The sequence below is a fragment of the Aquila chrysaetos genome, chromosome 4 (assembly GCF_900496995.4).
Source record: "Aquila chrysaetos chrysaetos chromosome 4, bAquChr1.4, whole genome shotgun sequence".
Classification (NCBI taxonomy): Eukaryota; Metazoa; Chordata; class Aves; order Accipitriformes; family Accipitridae; genus Aquila; species Aquila chrysaetos.
This window is the reverse complement of record NC_044007.1, coordinates 57,751,788-57,767,658: the sequence shown is the minus strand read 5'-3', so window position 1 is coordinate 57,767,658 and position 15,871 is coordinate 57,751,788. Positions and strand designations below refer to the sequence as shown.

The 15,871-nt window shown below is 36.8% G+C and overlaps 1 protein-coding gene across 15 annotated transcripts in view; it reads left to right on the top strand.

Moving 5' to 3' along the window:
• The window catches only part of PIEZO2 (piezo type mechanosensitive ion channel component 2), a 313,966-nt gene that overhangs the window by 50,464 nt on the left and 247,631 nt on the right, over positions 1-15,871 (top strand). For all 15 annotated transcript variants that reach the window (XM_030012388.2, XM_030012391.2, XM_030012402.2 and 12 more), the window contains exon 2: positions 7,318-7,413. In XM_030012388.2, coding sequence (XP_029868248.1) covers positions 7,318-7,413 — 96 coding nt within the window. The remainder of the gene's footprint in view (positions 1-7,317; positions 7,414-15,871) is intronic.

Below are 15,871 nucleotides of genomic sequence, written 5' to 3'. Positions count from 1 at the left end.
ATGGATGGTCTTGCAGAGCACCTTGGTTTGGGGGAGGAGATGTATTTGCTTTAGCGGTTGTTTTACTCTGACTTCTTAGACTGGGCTTTGGTACCAGAAGCTTTTCATCTTGGGTGTACACCAGTGTCTCATACATGTGTTACACCTAGTAGCAAAGGCTGCCTTGTGTAGCCTGTTTTAGTCTGAATTAGGTGTTAATTAGGTGTTTTCAGAATTCTGAGGATGTAACTGGTAGAAAATTTGATATTAACCATGGGATAACCATGAAAAATTACAGCATTAGAGACAGGAATGTGGTGCTGCGTTCTCCTAGCTTTAAGAGCTGGACACTTGGCCTCCTGGAGACCAAGTAGTTTCACAGATCAATCAGCTACCAATTCCCTTTCCCTTTTGTTTTTTGGTCCCTTGCTTTTAGAGATTTATTTCAGATCAGCTGGGTATGAGAATGTGTGAACAGCATCAGCTCTGTCTTTCAGCCAACAACCCTTGCCTGCTCGGGGTTAGACATTTTTTCAGCAGCACTTTTTCCAATGAATATTTTCACTGAATGTATTTTTTTGTCACTGGAAAAATAAGCATGAATATTAAACCAAATTTTAGTCTAAAGGTAGCGATCTTGAAGAATATCCTTCCATAGTTTTCTTAACAATCTTGTGGCTGTAAAGTTGTTAAAAGAGGATGTAAACAATATACAATACCCTGCTGAAGGTAGAGGACGCATGACTTCATTGTAGTTGGCTGAATCTATTCCTTCTCATGCTAATGCATGCATTAGCATGAACACATTAGTCTGGAGATGATAATGCTAAGAACCTACAGTAGAAATATGTGGAAAAAACTGTTTTTACGTAGTTCTTGAACAGAAAAGGGTATAGCAAGCAATACATTCTGTTAACATTAATGACAGTGTCTTTTTAGTAAAATAAGTAAATTAAGAAATAGCGAGTGGATGACTAATTCTGTCTTCACCTGTCCTTCATATTTTCTGTTGCTGTGGCTTTTGACACAATTCTAGCTTAAAAATGAGAAGTCAGTAGCCATTTGGTACTATGCCTGCACTCCTAAAGGCTGGGGTTTTTTGAACAGGTAGTTTCCACTTCTGAATTAAATACCTTTTAAATTTTTTTTTAGAATAAAAATAAACATATCTTTCATGAGGCTATGTTTTTCCTCTGCTTTCCAAGACCAAGCTCAGTGCAAATTCCTCTATCGCCACCCACTTTGCCCTCCAGTATTTGTTATGTAACAGGTAAAATACAAATTCTATACAAATTATCCTCTTTAAGTAGAAGAAAGGAAAGAACTGTTGGTATAAATATGAAATAGTAACATGTAGCAGCTGTTAGAATTTTGATGTTGGAAAAACCCAGTATCTACATGTAGAAACTTGGTGGTGAAGAAGCAGTAGTAGATTTCTTCAAGTTCAAAAGCATTCTTCTTTGGCTATCAGATAATAATGAAAAATAAAATCTAGAAGGACAAGGTTATGTGATGTCATGTGATTTATGATTTTCTGGGTTTTTTAAGATTCCTTTTTAATTATGTATGGTGCATACTGTACATATCTATCTTAGGAATGAGTTAAATTTCTCAGCTTTATTGTAATAAAAACTTGAAATTTTTTTTTTTTCTAATTCTGCATTAAAGATATGGTTCAAACATAAATTGTGGACTGTCTGGGAGTCTTTTTTTTTTTTTTTTTTTTTGAATGCATATGTACAGAGCATGTATATATCAGAGTCTAGGGCATTTAAAAGTGTATTGTCTAACAAAGGAAAGGAAACATAATTTTGAAAGGTATCTCACTTAAGAGTATGTCCTTTTCACAGAATTTTAGACAATGACTTTGTGAAATCTCAGTGGAATGCACATTTCAATTTTTTTTAATTTAGAAAAAAGCAGCATACAATAATGAATGTTCTCTTTTAGTGCTGACATATTGACTGTTTTTATTGACTATGCCAAGAAATATACAAGCAGCCCTTAAAATATTAGCAATCTATAAGTTCCCAGTTGTAATGTCAATTCTTAATTTCAAGAAGAAAACAACTCAGTTCTTGTGTAAGGCTGTCTAAGGAGTTGTTCTTAAACCTAACATATACTGATACTCTTATCTAATGGAAATTCTGGATTATTATGTTAATAACAGTGCTCAGCATTGGGGACTTTTTTTAAGGCTTTGTACATAACTATTTGCTCTAGTGATTGTAGCATAATAGGAAAGATTTTGTATTATGATATAATTAATCCTCTTACCTGAGTAGTTTTACCTGTATGAGGTAATCATTACACTCACTTCCTAATAAATCTTGTAAAAATATTTTGTGTTCTTCATTGTAAGATTTAAGTGTTCAGAGCTGATTTCTGTTCTCTATTAGTCCCAGAATATGTCAGCAGAGGTGGCTTTAGAGGTTTTTTTCTTTGTGCATATTTTTTTTTAAGATACATACTACATGTAGCAGGATTAGTGAATTATGAATACATTTACAGGCAATGGTGAAAGAGAAAAACATCAGTTATCTGTGACTGTAGTTTTTCATTTGATTTGAACAAATGATTGGATGCCAGAAAGATGAAATATTCTACAGCTATCATATTTTGCTACAAATAACTTGCATGTCAGTCTTTTGTGAAAATTTTATGCATCTGCATGTTACTTTTTTCATTATATGATTTTCTCACTACTATGGCATAAAGATGTATGAAATTATTTTAACTTTGTCTTAGATGACATTCTGATCCTGTCTTAAAAGGTAGCATTTTTTTAGCACGCTATGCATTAAACCAGAAATATGTCAAGTAATCACTTATGAATGGAGAAGTCAATCTTATATATTATAAGGCACTCTTTTCTTGCACCCAAGGGAAGGTGCCCTAAAGTACTTCAGCTGATTAAAAATGAGCTAAGTTTGCTTCTAATATACTAATAATGTATATCAATAGTTGTGGGTTTTTTATGTCTCTTCACAATTGTGTATCACTGCTATCATTGGACTCTGAACAGTAGCAGAACTTCAGAGATGAAAATCACATTTCTGAAGTTTGGTTACTAGAGGCTGTTAGAAACCATGGTGAGAAATGTGGGTTAAAAAAAAGACTGAAGAGAAAAAAGTGTATATGGACTTTGCATGTACGGTATATTTACCTATTTAAGCTTTTTGTTTAGTGTTTGTTTTAGGCAGACCCATACTTCTGAAACTAAGAAACTGAAGGGTTTCTTGGATACTAATAAAACTAACACTTTCAGCTTAGGAAATATTTCTTTTTACCAAATGTCTTCAAGGTATTTTTATATTTCTGCAGGACACTTTATATGAAAAGAATATATAAGGGAAGTTTTGTATGGAGAAGTAATCTCTGTTAATAGTCCAGTTTATGTAGTTGTGGAGGAAAAAAAGCTTTTGAGATCACAGTCTCCTCAGGTCTAGAAATAGAAAGCAGTAAATTTTGAGGTAAATATAGTTCAAGAATAATTCCTCTGAAATTAATTTCGCTAATCGATTAGACAATTTCGAGAAGAGGTAACAAGCCTAAAATGCTAAAATTACATTAATTTCGACAGTGCAAACTGACCAATGCAACACAAATATCCAGAAATTTCTGTACCACCTGGTTTGCCAAGAAATTGATTTGCATAGCTGTGTTGTCCGGTGATGGAATTCTGTTGACCTCAAACGAGACCTTCCACTGTGGCGGACACCCGCGTACAGCTGCCTTTGCGGGAGGAGACCTTTGTGAATGCTGGCAGGCACGCAGGGGATGGGTTCATTTGCTTTTTTGGATCATCCTTTGTTGTTATATCAGTGACAAACTGAAGCTGATTTTATGCCCAGCAACTTGTCCTAGATGGTTTTGAGTATCAGAACTCAGGCAGTGTTTCGGGTTTGTGTGGCGGCCTTTGGGCAGCAGGGGGGAGCAGGCTGCAGGGCCGGCTCCTGTGAGAAGCTGCTCGAAGCTTCCCCCGCTCCAAGTCTGACCCGACTCTGGCCAAGGCCGAGCCCATCAGCAACGGTGGTAGCGCCTCTGGGAGAACCGATTTAAGAAGGGGAACCTGCAGTGAGTGGGATGTGAAAGAAACACCTGTGGAGACAGCAAGGTCAGTGAAGAGGAGGGGGAGGAGGTGCACCGGGGGAGGTGACCGGACCCACGCTGGAGCAGTTCATGAAGAACTTCAGCCTGTGGGAAGGACCCACACTGGGGACTGTCTCCCGTGGGAGGGATTCCACGCTGGAGTGTGAGGAGGAAGGAGCGGCAGAGACAATGTGTGAGGAACGGATCCCAGCCCCCATTCCCTGTCCCCCTGCAACGCTAGTGGGGAGGAGGGAGGGAGAACCAGAAGTAAAGTTAATCCCGGGAAGGAGGGAAGGAAGGTGTTTGAAGATTTGGGTTTACTTCTCATTATCTTGTTTTGGTATGATTGGTAGTAAATGAAATTGATTTTGTTTCTTCCCCAAGTTGAGCCTGTCTTTTGCCCGTGACCATAAGTGGTGAGTGACCCCTCCCTGTCCTTGTCTCAGCCCACAAGCATTTCTTTATATTTTCTCTTCCCCATCCCAGCGGGGGAGGAGTGAGCCAGTGGCCGCCTGGTCCTTTGTTGCCATCTGGGCTGAAACCATGGCAGGAATACATATATTTGACAAATAAAGTTGCAGTGCACTGTAAATACATAAATAAAGTGCAGGTGCTGTTTTCTAATCTTGTGTCTTGCTAAAAGTGTGTTCAATCATGGTGCTTTGCTCTGGCACGTGAGCTTGGTAAGGCACTAATCTCTTCAGCGAAATGTGCTAGACAAATGGAGATAAACATGATATGGAAATATTGACGTAGTTGCAATAGAGAATAGTAAAAATGTTGCACCTAAGTTCTGGGGTTTTTAATTTATTAATTCTGAGAAATATATTGCTAGTGCTCTTGCAACTGCTTAAATAAGCATAAGTTTTCCAGGCAATGCATAGCCAAGGTTATTAGTTTGCTGGAGGATGCTTCGCTATAAATAGAGGTTCTAAATATTTGACGTGGACTTGTTAGCAAGGTACTGACATACGGCTAACAGAGGAGGGTATCTGAAGCACATAGTTGCTGTTTTCTATCTTTGTACTGAGAAAACTGAGCGCTAGGTGGTCTACAAGAAGTGTAGCAAGCTCAATTCTGAAGAAAGAAGAAAATGTGTATAATACTGCACTGAAATCAAGCAAGCTGTTTAACATAATTAAAAGTTGATTGTCACAATCCCTGTAATAAATGGATAATAGTATTATCTGCTAATACTATTATTCTGCTACCAGAACGACTGAGAACATTGATCCTCCCCCTTGAAGTGGAAAAGCCTTCAGGCTTTAGATCAGCCTTGAACCACTGTTGTACCTTTTTCTATGAATGCCAAAGAACTTTCCACCCCAAATTAAACTTGCAAAAAGGTTGATTTATGGATTTGTTCTGATCTCAGGAGCATCCTCTTTGCCATTCATTCCAAGAAGGCTGCTAATGGCCATCACCTGTTCTCTGCAGAGCACCCTGAGAGTAGGCACATAATAGTGGGATTGACTCCTTCTTCTCAAGTACATTCACTTTAAAGCTCTGATAATTCCTTACAGAATTCCCAGTGGGATAGGTCCTATTTGTCTGGCAGTTTTTCTTGGTTGCAAGTGTAGGTGTAATTCTTGGGGTGGTGTTTAAAGGCGATGGCTATAAAGGGAGCTTAAGTAGTAAGTGACAGGAGCAGTATGAGTTTAAATTCTTACAGGCGAATGAGAAGTTACTTTTAAGCATTCTGGATTTCACTCTGAAAAACTCTCTATCAAGCTTTGATGGACTTTGTAGTCCTTGACAGATTTTTTTGAAGGCTGGTGGCAAAATCATATCAGTTTAGAAGTAGAGCATAGATGTTTCTTGTCCTTCCTTCTTGCCAGACTTACCCATAAAGTTAACATATTTCTCGGCTAAGGTGCAGACATGGTGCGTAAATCCAGAGTCTTTCTATCAGGGCTATTAAGGAAATCGTGCTGGTTGTTCAAAACATTGGTAAACTTGAGAAACAAAAATTATAGCTGTTGTGTAGATTTGTTTGTTATTAGAGAGACTTCTCAGTTTTGTATTTATAACTAAAATGGACATATGTGATGAGGATGAGGATCAATTAATGCTTAAGTTGTTAACTCATTTCCAGTATAGTCTCCATGAAATTTCATGAAGTAGTGACTGGAGAAACTTGTTTTCTTTTGGAATACATGTTTCTGGCAGGACTAAGACTGTATCCATCCTCCAAGTTGTTTTGGATATAGCTGAGAAGACTTAATTGATAGTAGTTACGTTCCACGAGTAAATAAATGTAGAGGTTAATTCATCTCCTGACTCCTCTGCAGTTGGCTTATCTCATGGGAATGTTTGAATGTGGTAGGTCTTATAATATTTCAACATCTGCTGCACAGTGGAATTACAGATTACTTTGTCATGTTTTGTTGTTTTTATCTTTTTTTTGTATGGAAGTCCATATATTCCTCTTTCAGCAGAGAATACATGTGACATTCTTTGAAAAGATGTGCCTTTGCTGTAGCAATATTGTTGCTTGTTGTAATGGCCTGCTGACCTGGATACTTTCAGGAAAATACACTAAATTTTTAAAATAGAAAAGGAAATATTAGACAAAGTTAGCAGAGTAGTTCCATTCTTTACAAAAACTTCTGTTACACCAGTTGCAAGTTGCTGTGAAGCCCTTTTTCATTTGTAGTTCACAATCTTTTCACTGGAAGAAGTTTGTATGAGCAAACAAATGGGTGATAGTAAAATTTGAAGACATCTGTAACAATTTAAAAACATTGCTATTTTAAGGGCAATGATTTTAAGCATGCTGTAATTTGGAATCTGAATATATTTTATAATTTTTCTTCATTATTTACTGATAATTCTTAGTTGTAATATAATGAACTTGTATGTAGCTTCTTAAAGAGAGCCCATAAATGTTGATTTAGCCTTCCTTATATATTTTTGTGGGGAATGGTTTGATGAGTTTATGGATGAGGAGAGTAAAAAGTTTAGGTAACAACTAACTTGTCCATCATTCTTGACAAAGTCTTTGTAGCTTGGATGCGTCTTTTGCTAAACTTAAAATATATATTACTGTGAAAATACTTCAGAAGTATATTTAATTTTATTATTTATTTTAAGCATAAACTTGAATACTTGTGTAGAAATGGTTTAAGTGAGTGAAAAGTTGGTAAGGTAAACAGTAAACTCAAATGCGAAATCCGTTGTGCTATTGAATTTGATTATCCCGGGCTGATTAAGCAATATGTTCCTTTTTCTTTTCTCTCATTGCAGCCTGTGCTTTCCGTTACAATGGGCTCTCTTTTGTCTACCTCATCTACCTCCTGCTCATTCCTCTGTTTTCAGAACCCACAAAAACAACGATGCAAGGTAAGATGTTCATTGCTTCATTCTTCAGAACATGTGGTGGACACAATACATACAAAAGCCTTTGTGTAGTAGAAGCTGAAGTCCTGAGCATTTTCCCCTCATTAAGTGAGCTAACTTGTAATACATACTGTAAATTCCCTGACACTGTAGGTTCATTACAGGCTGGCTTTGTTGCTGAAGGACTTCCAACCATGATGCTATCCTTGCCCCAAGGTGCAGCAGGGCTGACTGATAATGATACTGGGGGATCCTTTTTATGGCATTATTTCACCTGGAATACTGACATGGTCTGTGTGAAAAATGAGCTTTCAGAACATCTCCCCACCAAGCCATCCTATCACAGACTGTGCCGAAGGTCCGGTTTTGTAGTGACTTTTGAGAATTACATTTGGTCTCAGATTTTTCACCCAGTAAGTACCAGTATTTTAGGCACTTATTTAAACATCACTCTCATCCTGACTTTAAACAACTGCCTTAGTAAAAATAACTAAAAAGGCTAACTGGTAGAGATGACAAATAAATATCTAGATCAGGCATTCAAGCATTTGTATACCACATACCAATCAAAGTTTTACAATTTAAAATATGAAAACAATTATGCAGACCTATGAAGACAGAATCCATTTCAGCAGTATTACATTCTTGCTGTATGTTGTCTGTGTAGAGGAATGGCTTCTTGAAAGTCAACAGAAATGGCTGTATAACAATATCAAAACTTAAGGGTTTGTGATCTGTTGGTGGAATTTGCAATGAGGATGCACTCACAGATCATTATCTCGTGGTGTGCTTTGTCACCTAGTAGCATGTTGGATGAGATTGCCGATGACTGCATTTCAAAGCACTTGCTGCTTGAATCATTGTTGTTCCTGCTTACCTGATTCTCCTTCAGACCAGTATAAAAAATAATATCACACAGTGCTAAAGTCAAACAGACTCATCTCTCATCTTTTCTGCTGGAAATAATGTGAAGAGTATCCTTTCGAAAGTAAGCTGGTTCCATGATGCCACTAACAAAAAGGAGGCCTTTAAAGAGGTCCTGAAGTAATACTGACTTATCTGATACTGCCTTTGGCATAATTTTTCTACTCACAAATCCATTCTCATGGCTGATGGAAATTCAGACTATTTTAATCAACATAGTTCCCTAAAGAAAAGAATTGGAAAATCTACTGAGTATAGTGACATCTGAGTTTACAGGGCCTCTATGAAGTTCTTACCCAAAGATTTTGGCACTTTATGTGGCTTCCTGGGCAACCTTAATCTTGACTTTGTTCTGCCAGGGTAGTTCCTTAGCGGTTTGGATTTACCCCTCACTTTCACATATTTTTGTGTTTCCTTAGAAGAGCTTGTAGATATTCCAGGTTCTTCTTCAATCCCATGTCTGTCTTCTAAACACTGTTCAACAGAAACTGATGTTCTTTCTTACCTGAAGAACTCACTGTGATTTGGCTGAGCAACAGGTTGACACAAAACATGTAGTTTTCAGTGCGTTAGCTGAAGAATGACATATTTTCAAATGGTTTATAGACAGGTGTCCTTCTAAACATCTGTTTCTGTGTCCTGCCTATAGTTATGGCTATTGGTCTATTTCCCCTGAGAAAAGAAATGTATAAAACTTTTCCTGAATTCTCTTAGAAGCGTTCTTGGAGAGTCTTAGGTTCTGGTTTAGAGCAACCCCTCAAGCTGTCATACTTTTTTCTCTTTACGGAGAAGATGAAGAGAGGAAGCAGGAGTTTCAGAATTGTCTGATGAACTATTTATTATTTCATGGCACATAGTGACAGTACCAATCAGTTTTTACAAGTGGAAGTACAACTTCTGTTGTACCAGTTTTTACTAGTGTTTTCCGTTAATAATTATTTTGAGGGGGGCAGGAGACAAAACTAAAGAAAATGCTCTTTTTTCATCTGTTTGTGCATATGGTTTCTGTTCATGCAGATTTTTACCCAGTCTGTGTATAGGGGAAGCTGTATAAGGAATAGAACTTCTTTCTCCAGGTTCTAGCAGGGAGAAGCAAGGCAGACTTAGACTTGTGTTGTGGAAAGTGTATCCTGACCTACCGTAATTACGATGGCTCACTGTTTCACTTTTATTTTAGCTAGGGTAGATGCTGATCCTTTTTTAAAATCTTTGAAGGACTTACCAAAATTATATCCTGCCACAGTGCATTTCACAGTCTAGGTTCATTTAAAAGATAATCTGCATTGAATTAATCCCTTTTGCATTCTTTTTCGGTTTTACTTTATAATTATTTTGTGTGATTATATTAGTATCAATTGACAGAGATACCCATGGTGCTACACAGTCTTGACACCTAAGCTAAAGGAAAAGAAGTGCCCTTGTGACTGACTACCCAGTCACAAGGGTAGTATTATTACTAAATGTTACTCATAAATGGGATATGAGTTATAAATAGATCAAAGTCATATTTCCAAAAATTGCTTAGAGTGGGATAGATTTGAATTTTACCAAATTTGGAGTCTTTGTGAATTGCAATTGAAGTAAGTATCTTGACAGAGCTATGAAACAAGGCAAGGAATCAGGTGAGAATTAGGGTGCTTTTTAGATTTGGTCTGTTAACTATAGAGTTCAACTCTCTCACCCCTTGGTGAAGAAGCCATCTTCATGAAGTATTACAGTACAGAATTGGAAAAGGTCTGATTAGCATTGGTATTTCATGCCTTAATTCCTACATTTATATCATGTCTCTCCACACTCTTCTACTTCCCCACACCATTTTTCACCCAGTTTCTACCACTCGATCTAAGAACTTGTTGTCTTTTGGCAGGGACCCATACCAATTGGGTGGGCTTAGTTTATGTTGACTTGTGAAAGTATCCAGTGGAGCCAGCAAAACCAGGGCTGAAAAATAAATAAAGTAAGCATAAAAGGTAGGAAATCCCACTCTAGGTAAGGCTGTCAGTCATTTTTACAGGGGAAAATTACCAGGACAGTGTGAGAATGGAACATCAGTAAATGCCCAGATGTGAGTTAAAGTTTCCCTTAAAAGTGCTGAAGGTGGCAGTTGAGAGGGAAGCACTCATTGGGGAATTTGGTTGCAGCTTCCCAAATAATATGCAATTACTGTGTTGGTTTTGCGTGTTTTACTTTTGCTGCCCCTTCTGTGCCAGGAGAAGTGATTGACAGAATATACAGAAACATTTTCTAGATGCCAAGAGTGACAGTGGAGAGACATCCTAATTCTCTCCTTTTAGAGTCTAAAAAAGTCTATTTCATTAAAAATAATTCCTGTGTGATTTGATAGACGCTAAATCATCTAGTTTGCATCACTGATGGCAGCAATCTTTCTTAGAGGAAAATGCTTTCTTAGGACTTTGGATAGTTTCCCCATATTGTGTGTTGTACGACGTTACACTTCTGAATTTCATGTTAGGGTTTGTTAATGAGAATTAATTTCTTACATAAATTCAGTATTTCTGAGTGTAACCATTTTGGCCCACTATCCCTGTCACCTTTTTAAATTGCGTGCCTGTGTATGTAGGTGTATCTTTCTTGAAAGTGTTGAGGGATTTTTTTTCATGTCCAGAAGATAGAAAAGAAAGGAGAAATCTCTAACTATTTTAGCTAAAAACAGCTAAACCACCAGTAAATCAAAGAGTGAAAGTTAAATAAAACAATATTAAAAAAAAACCCACCAACCAGCAAAACCCACTACATGGCTATATGTTTTACTTTTCTTTTTTTTTTTTCCTTTAATTTCTGTCACTTAAATAATATTTTTGAGTCTTCTCTTTCTGTTTTGTTCAAATAGTTTTTTTCCTGAAGCCTTTGCTTCTGTGATTAAGTCTTTTTATTCTTTTGAGCTTTCTGGTGTTCTTCCACTAAGCTTTTCCTTCCTCATCTCCTTCTGGCTTACTCAGCTCCCCAGTCACAATCTCTGACCAACATTCCTATGTCTTATACTTCCACCTATTTTCCCAGTTTATCACCTTGCAGTTTTTGAACTGCAAAGTTCAAATCGCCTTTCCAGTTATTGAACTTATGCAACTTCACTCCACCAAGTTTAGGGTTTTTCCAGGCTATAGAATTAGAAATTAGTCTGGAATGGACGATTTCAGTCTAGATTAACTTTAATTTTGACAGAAATGTAAAAGGTTAGAAACACTGGGGAAAAAAAAAATTATACTCGCTGAAATATGGTGTTCAGATGGTGTTTAAAGCTTAATGAGTAAAGTTTTTTCTCCCCCCCCCAGTATTTAATCTTCGTTAAAAATGTAATTACTAAGATAAAGTAATATTAATCCTTAATCATGGATATAAGGCACAATCTCCTGTCTCCGCATATGTTCAGTATATTCGTTTTAAGATAATACCTGCCAGGTGAAAATACCAACCTCTTCCAAGTTATAGGAGACATCCCCTTCAGTTAGAGCTGAAACGTTGAGTTATTTAAGACTTAGCTGAATGTATTGTTTGCAGACATACTGCTTAAATCTCCATTAAGCTGGCTGAATAAGGGAAAATATATTCATGAGCATTTATGTGCAGCTGAAAATGTATTTGGTTAACGCTCTTGTTCAGCTCTGTTATTTATAATCCTTGAAATCAGTGATTACAAAGCTGATTAAGCAGCAAAATGTGCTACTCTGCATGAGACAACTGAAAGAAAGTTTCATTGTAAATAACATTTCTTGTCTACAGGAGTAATTGAAAACTTGGCTAATTTTTCAAGAGCTGCTGATGGGAACTGCTTTTGTGGCAGATACCTCTTTGCACATGTTGTAAAGCCGTGTGATTTCAGCAGTGATTTTTCTATATGTATTTTCTGTAAAATCAGCAACTGACTAGTTACCTAGTTCTCTGGAGATGACAAATAGGTAATAAACTGTGCAATAGCCTAGTTTCTAACCTCTATGATTATGAGATAATTATATTAGTGATCGTTTTTCTTTGTGTCTAAAGTCTACTGAATGATGTCCTTGTCCTTAAAAAAGGCTTGTACATGCTGTTGTGACAGAAATAACAAAGCGTGACTATATGCATTCACCCTGTCTTGGGTCTGTAGCTCATTTTGCACTACTAAATAACTGGTTTATGTGGCTTTTTTTTCTGTAACAGAGGTGAGTTTGCATTTCGGTAGTTAACTTTCCTTTATTTCATTTCATAATTTCTGATTAATAAGACACTGTAGCCCGTCACCACATACATAAAAAAAGGGGGGGGGGGGGGGGTGGGAGGGGAATCAGTTAATTCCACAGATGGACTGCATTTTGCTGACTCTGCTTATATTAATGGCAAAAAGAATGGGGTTGCTTCTGAATTAAGATACTGCTCAGCATGACAAAACTTCTCTCCTGTATTGGAAAAACTTAGTTTGGCATAGCAGTCAGATCAGTAAAAATGATGTGTTAAAAATATGTAGATTGATAAATTGATGAACAATACCCAAATCATTATAATTGTTAATTGAACATTATTCTGAGTATTTCTGAAACCATGGTAAAGAAATGAAATAGTGGAGTTTGTTTTGCAGGTATGAAAGGGCTTGTGATGTGGAATAATCTGCACAGAATTGCAAGATGCAGAAGGATTGCAGTGACAAGTTTGGATGACCAAATATAGCTGAAGAGGTTTTGGGGAGTATTGATCCAAATGAATGAATATGGCAAAAATTTTTATACAAACGTTATTTTGATTTCCCTATGTGAACAATGCCCCTATGAGTATGCATCAGTTCTGTAATACATCTGTATTATTAGTAGTGTTTTTATGCTCAGCTGCACTAGTTTTTTTGGAGTTTCACACTGTCTAACTTTAGACATCTGACTTTAGACATCTAACTTACATGACCCAAATCATAACTTGAACATTTATTTGGTGAATAGGAACAGGCTCCTCATGATGGCGCTCTGAGTTGGCCATCTGAGCCTCCAGGGAGTCCAAAAATCTTAAATTAGATGCTTAATTTTATACCTGATCTACATTGCATGGTACTAAGACTTAGGAAAAAAATAAGGAGCTTAAGTGAATATTGTCAAGTGATACTCAGGAAAGAGAAAACAGATTGTTAACCTCTTAATTGTAAATTCTTGCACAGAAATCTTCATGGTTGAGTGGTTTGTAGTAAAAAAAAAAAAAGTACTTTCTATATTAGTGGATGTTCTACTCTGAAACAGCTTCAGTTTTTAGCTTTTCAAGATTTTCTGAACACTGCTTGCAAACGAGCTGCTGCCCAAAGCATATATGCAGTGATCACTTGAAAACTTTAAAAAACCCCAAACAAAACCAAACCACTGATTTTGAACTATATGTTTAAAGAACGGTTTAACAAAATTCCTCTCCCTCATTAGTCCTATTAAAACCATGTCCTACTGATGGCAAGTGCCATACTTAAAACCATAAATACAGGACCATCCACAAAGAATGAAACCTTTAAAGAATGTAACCTAATGTATTCACTAATAGATACATTGGAGTAGTCTTTCATGTCTGCTACTATGGAATGGTGATGTTTGCAACCTTACATGGCTTTCTCTGCATCAAAAATTTGAAAAAGTTCCTTAAACTTTTTGGTCTTTTCCTTTTAAGCTAGTTCTAATAATTTTCACAGCAGCATTATTAATAGGATTTCATGGAAAAGACAAATATTGTAGCTAATTTGGGTGCTTTCAAGCATCCTGGTTTTCTTAAATTATATGCATTAAAAAATGAGTTTGTAGATTGGAAATACAGACTCTGATTTTGAAAAGACTTGCTTGCATGGTTTGTTGCCTGCTTTGAGCAGAAATTCAATCAAATGTGTGTCTTAAGGCTTGCAAGTCTGTTACTGCTTCAGTGTAAGGAGACGTTTTTAGTTCAAGCAGTTGGAGTTCATGACTGTTTTTAGTTCGATCTCATAACAATTATATCATCTACTATTAGGATATCGTTTTGGTGGCATTGTAGTTGGGCTGCTCCAGATAGGGGATAACAGCCCACCTAGTTTCACCATTTGAAAGTGCAGCCAAAATAGAGGTACCCATTTTGTGCGTCTGAGGTGTATGGTTGAAATCCCATTCACCCCTGCCAGGGGTAAAAGCTATACCTGTTTAGTGGATTTTTCACTAGTATTTGACAAGTTCTGTGCTGCTCTTTGTTCTTCAGAACAGTTTTCTGTCGTGTCTGCCAGAATGCACGTTGACAGGCCATAGACCTAGTCATGTTCTAATCTCATTATGAATTAAAATGTATTAATTGGCTACACTGGAAGGGATATGTTTTAAAACATGTTTAAAAAATAAACCATATTTCAGTGAAAAATCTTGATGGTTTTGGGTGGTGCAACTTGAGTTTTGACCTTTTTCTCTTTAGATTTACTGTATGTTTATATGCTTTTGAGAAGGGTTTCATACACATTTTGCATGTGTAACCACAAAGATGATTTGTTCCATTTTTTGAAAATGATTTATTACCTGTTATCCTTAAGTGCTCAATAGAAAGTACTCTGGGCAATAATAGAGGTGCTGATTAAAGGAGGTGGGAGAACTCTTTTAAGATGTCTTTGGAACTACTGAGTTTCTTTGTACAAGCCCAAAGCATTAGTATGAAGATTTATTTATAACTCAGAAAATGCTTTTCAGCAATTAAAAATGGGATTTTGACTGGGTTGGGCATGTGTTTTCCTATGGAGGCATGCCAGGCTGCTACATAAACACCCTTTGGCTCAAAATACTGCATCTCAGCTAGGTTTCTTCACTTGCAACATTGTAAGTATTCTCTTGGGAGTGAAGAATGGAGCATATTACTTATAATGAGTGGTCCAAATCCTGAAGTACTCATTCATGGAAGTTTTAGCAATGGATGAGTGAAAAGGAAGCGATACCTTTACATTAACCAACCTCAGAAGTCCTCTTGCATCTTATAAGCCAGAAAAAAATTCTGTTAATGATACTGTGTGCTTTCTCACTATTTATTATCAAAACATTTTCTTAAGAAATTAATTAAAAATCTCTCCAACTAAGTGAACGCGTACTCACAAGAAGCATTGCACTGACAGCGTTGGGTACAGAAATCTTGTATCTGTCTTAGGTTGTTGCATATGATAAATAATACCTGTGCCTTTCTCACTGCCTTGTAATGCTGTTCCCAAACGGCATATTCCACTCTGAGAAGGTAGACTCCAGTTCCTGGGCTGTTTTATTTTTTGGCTTCCACAGAAGAAATTGTAAGCAGGGACTCCCATTAAGTGGTTGATTAGATGATGTGTCACCCATTTGCATTATCCTTTATATGAGTGCTGGCAATGTTTTTGGACCCAGGTATGGCAGAAACTCAGCAGCATGTTGATTGAAGCCTTGCAAACAAAGCAAAGCCAGCAGAGTTGGGGCAATGAATGTAGAAGCCAGGAGGGGAAGATAAATAGAAATTTATTTTAACTTGCAATTAAATAATTGATATGGGCTTGTTTATTGGGTTATCAATGACCGTGGGTCTTTGGAAAGATTCAAATGAAAAGAGG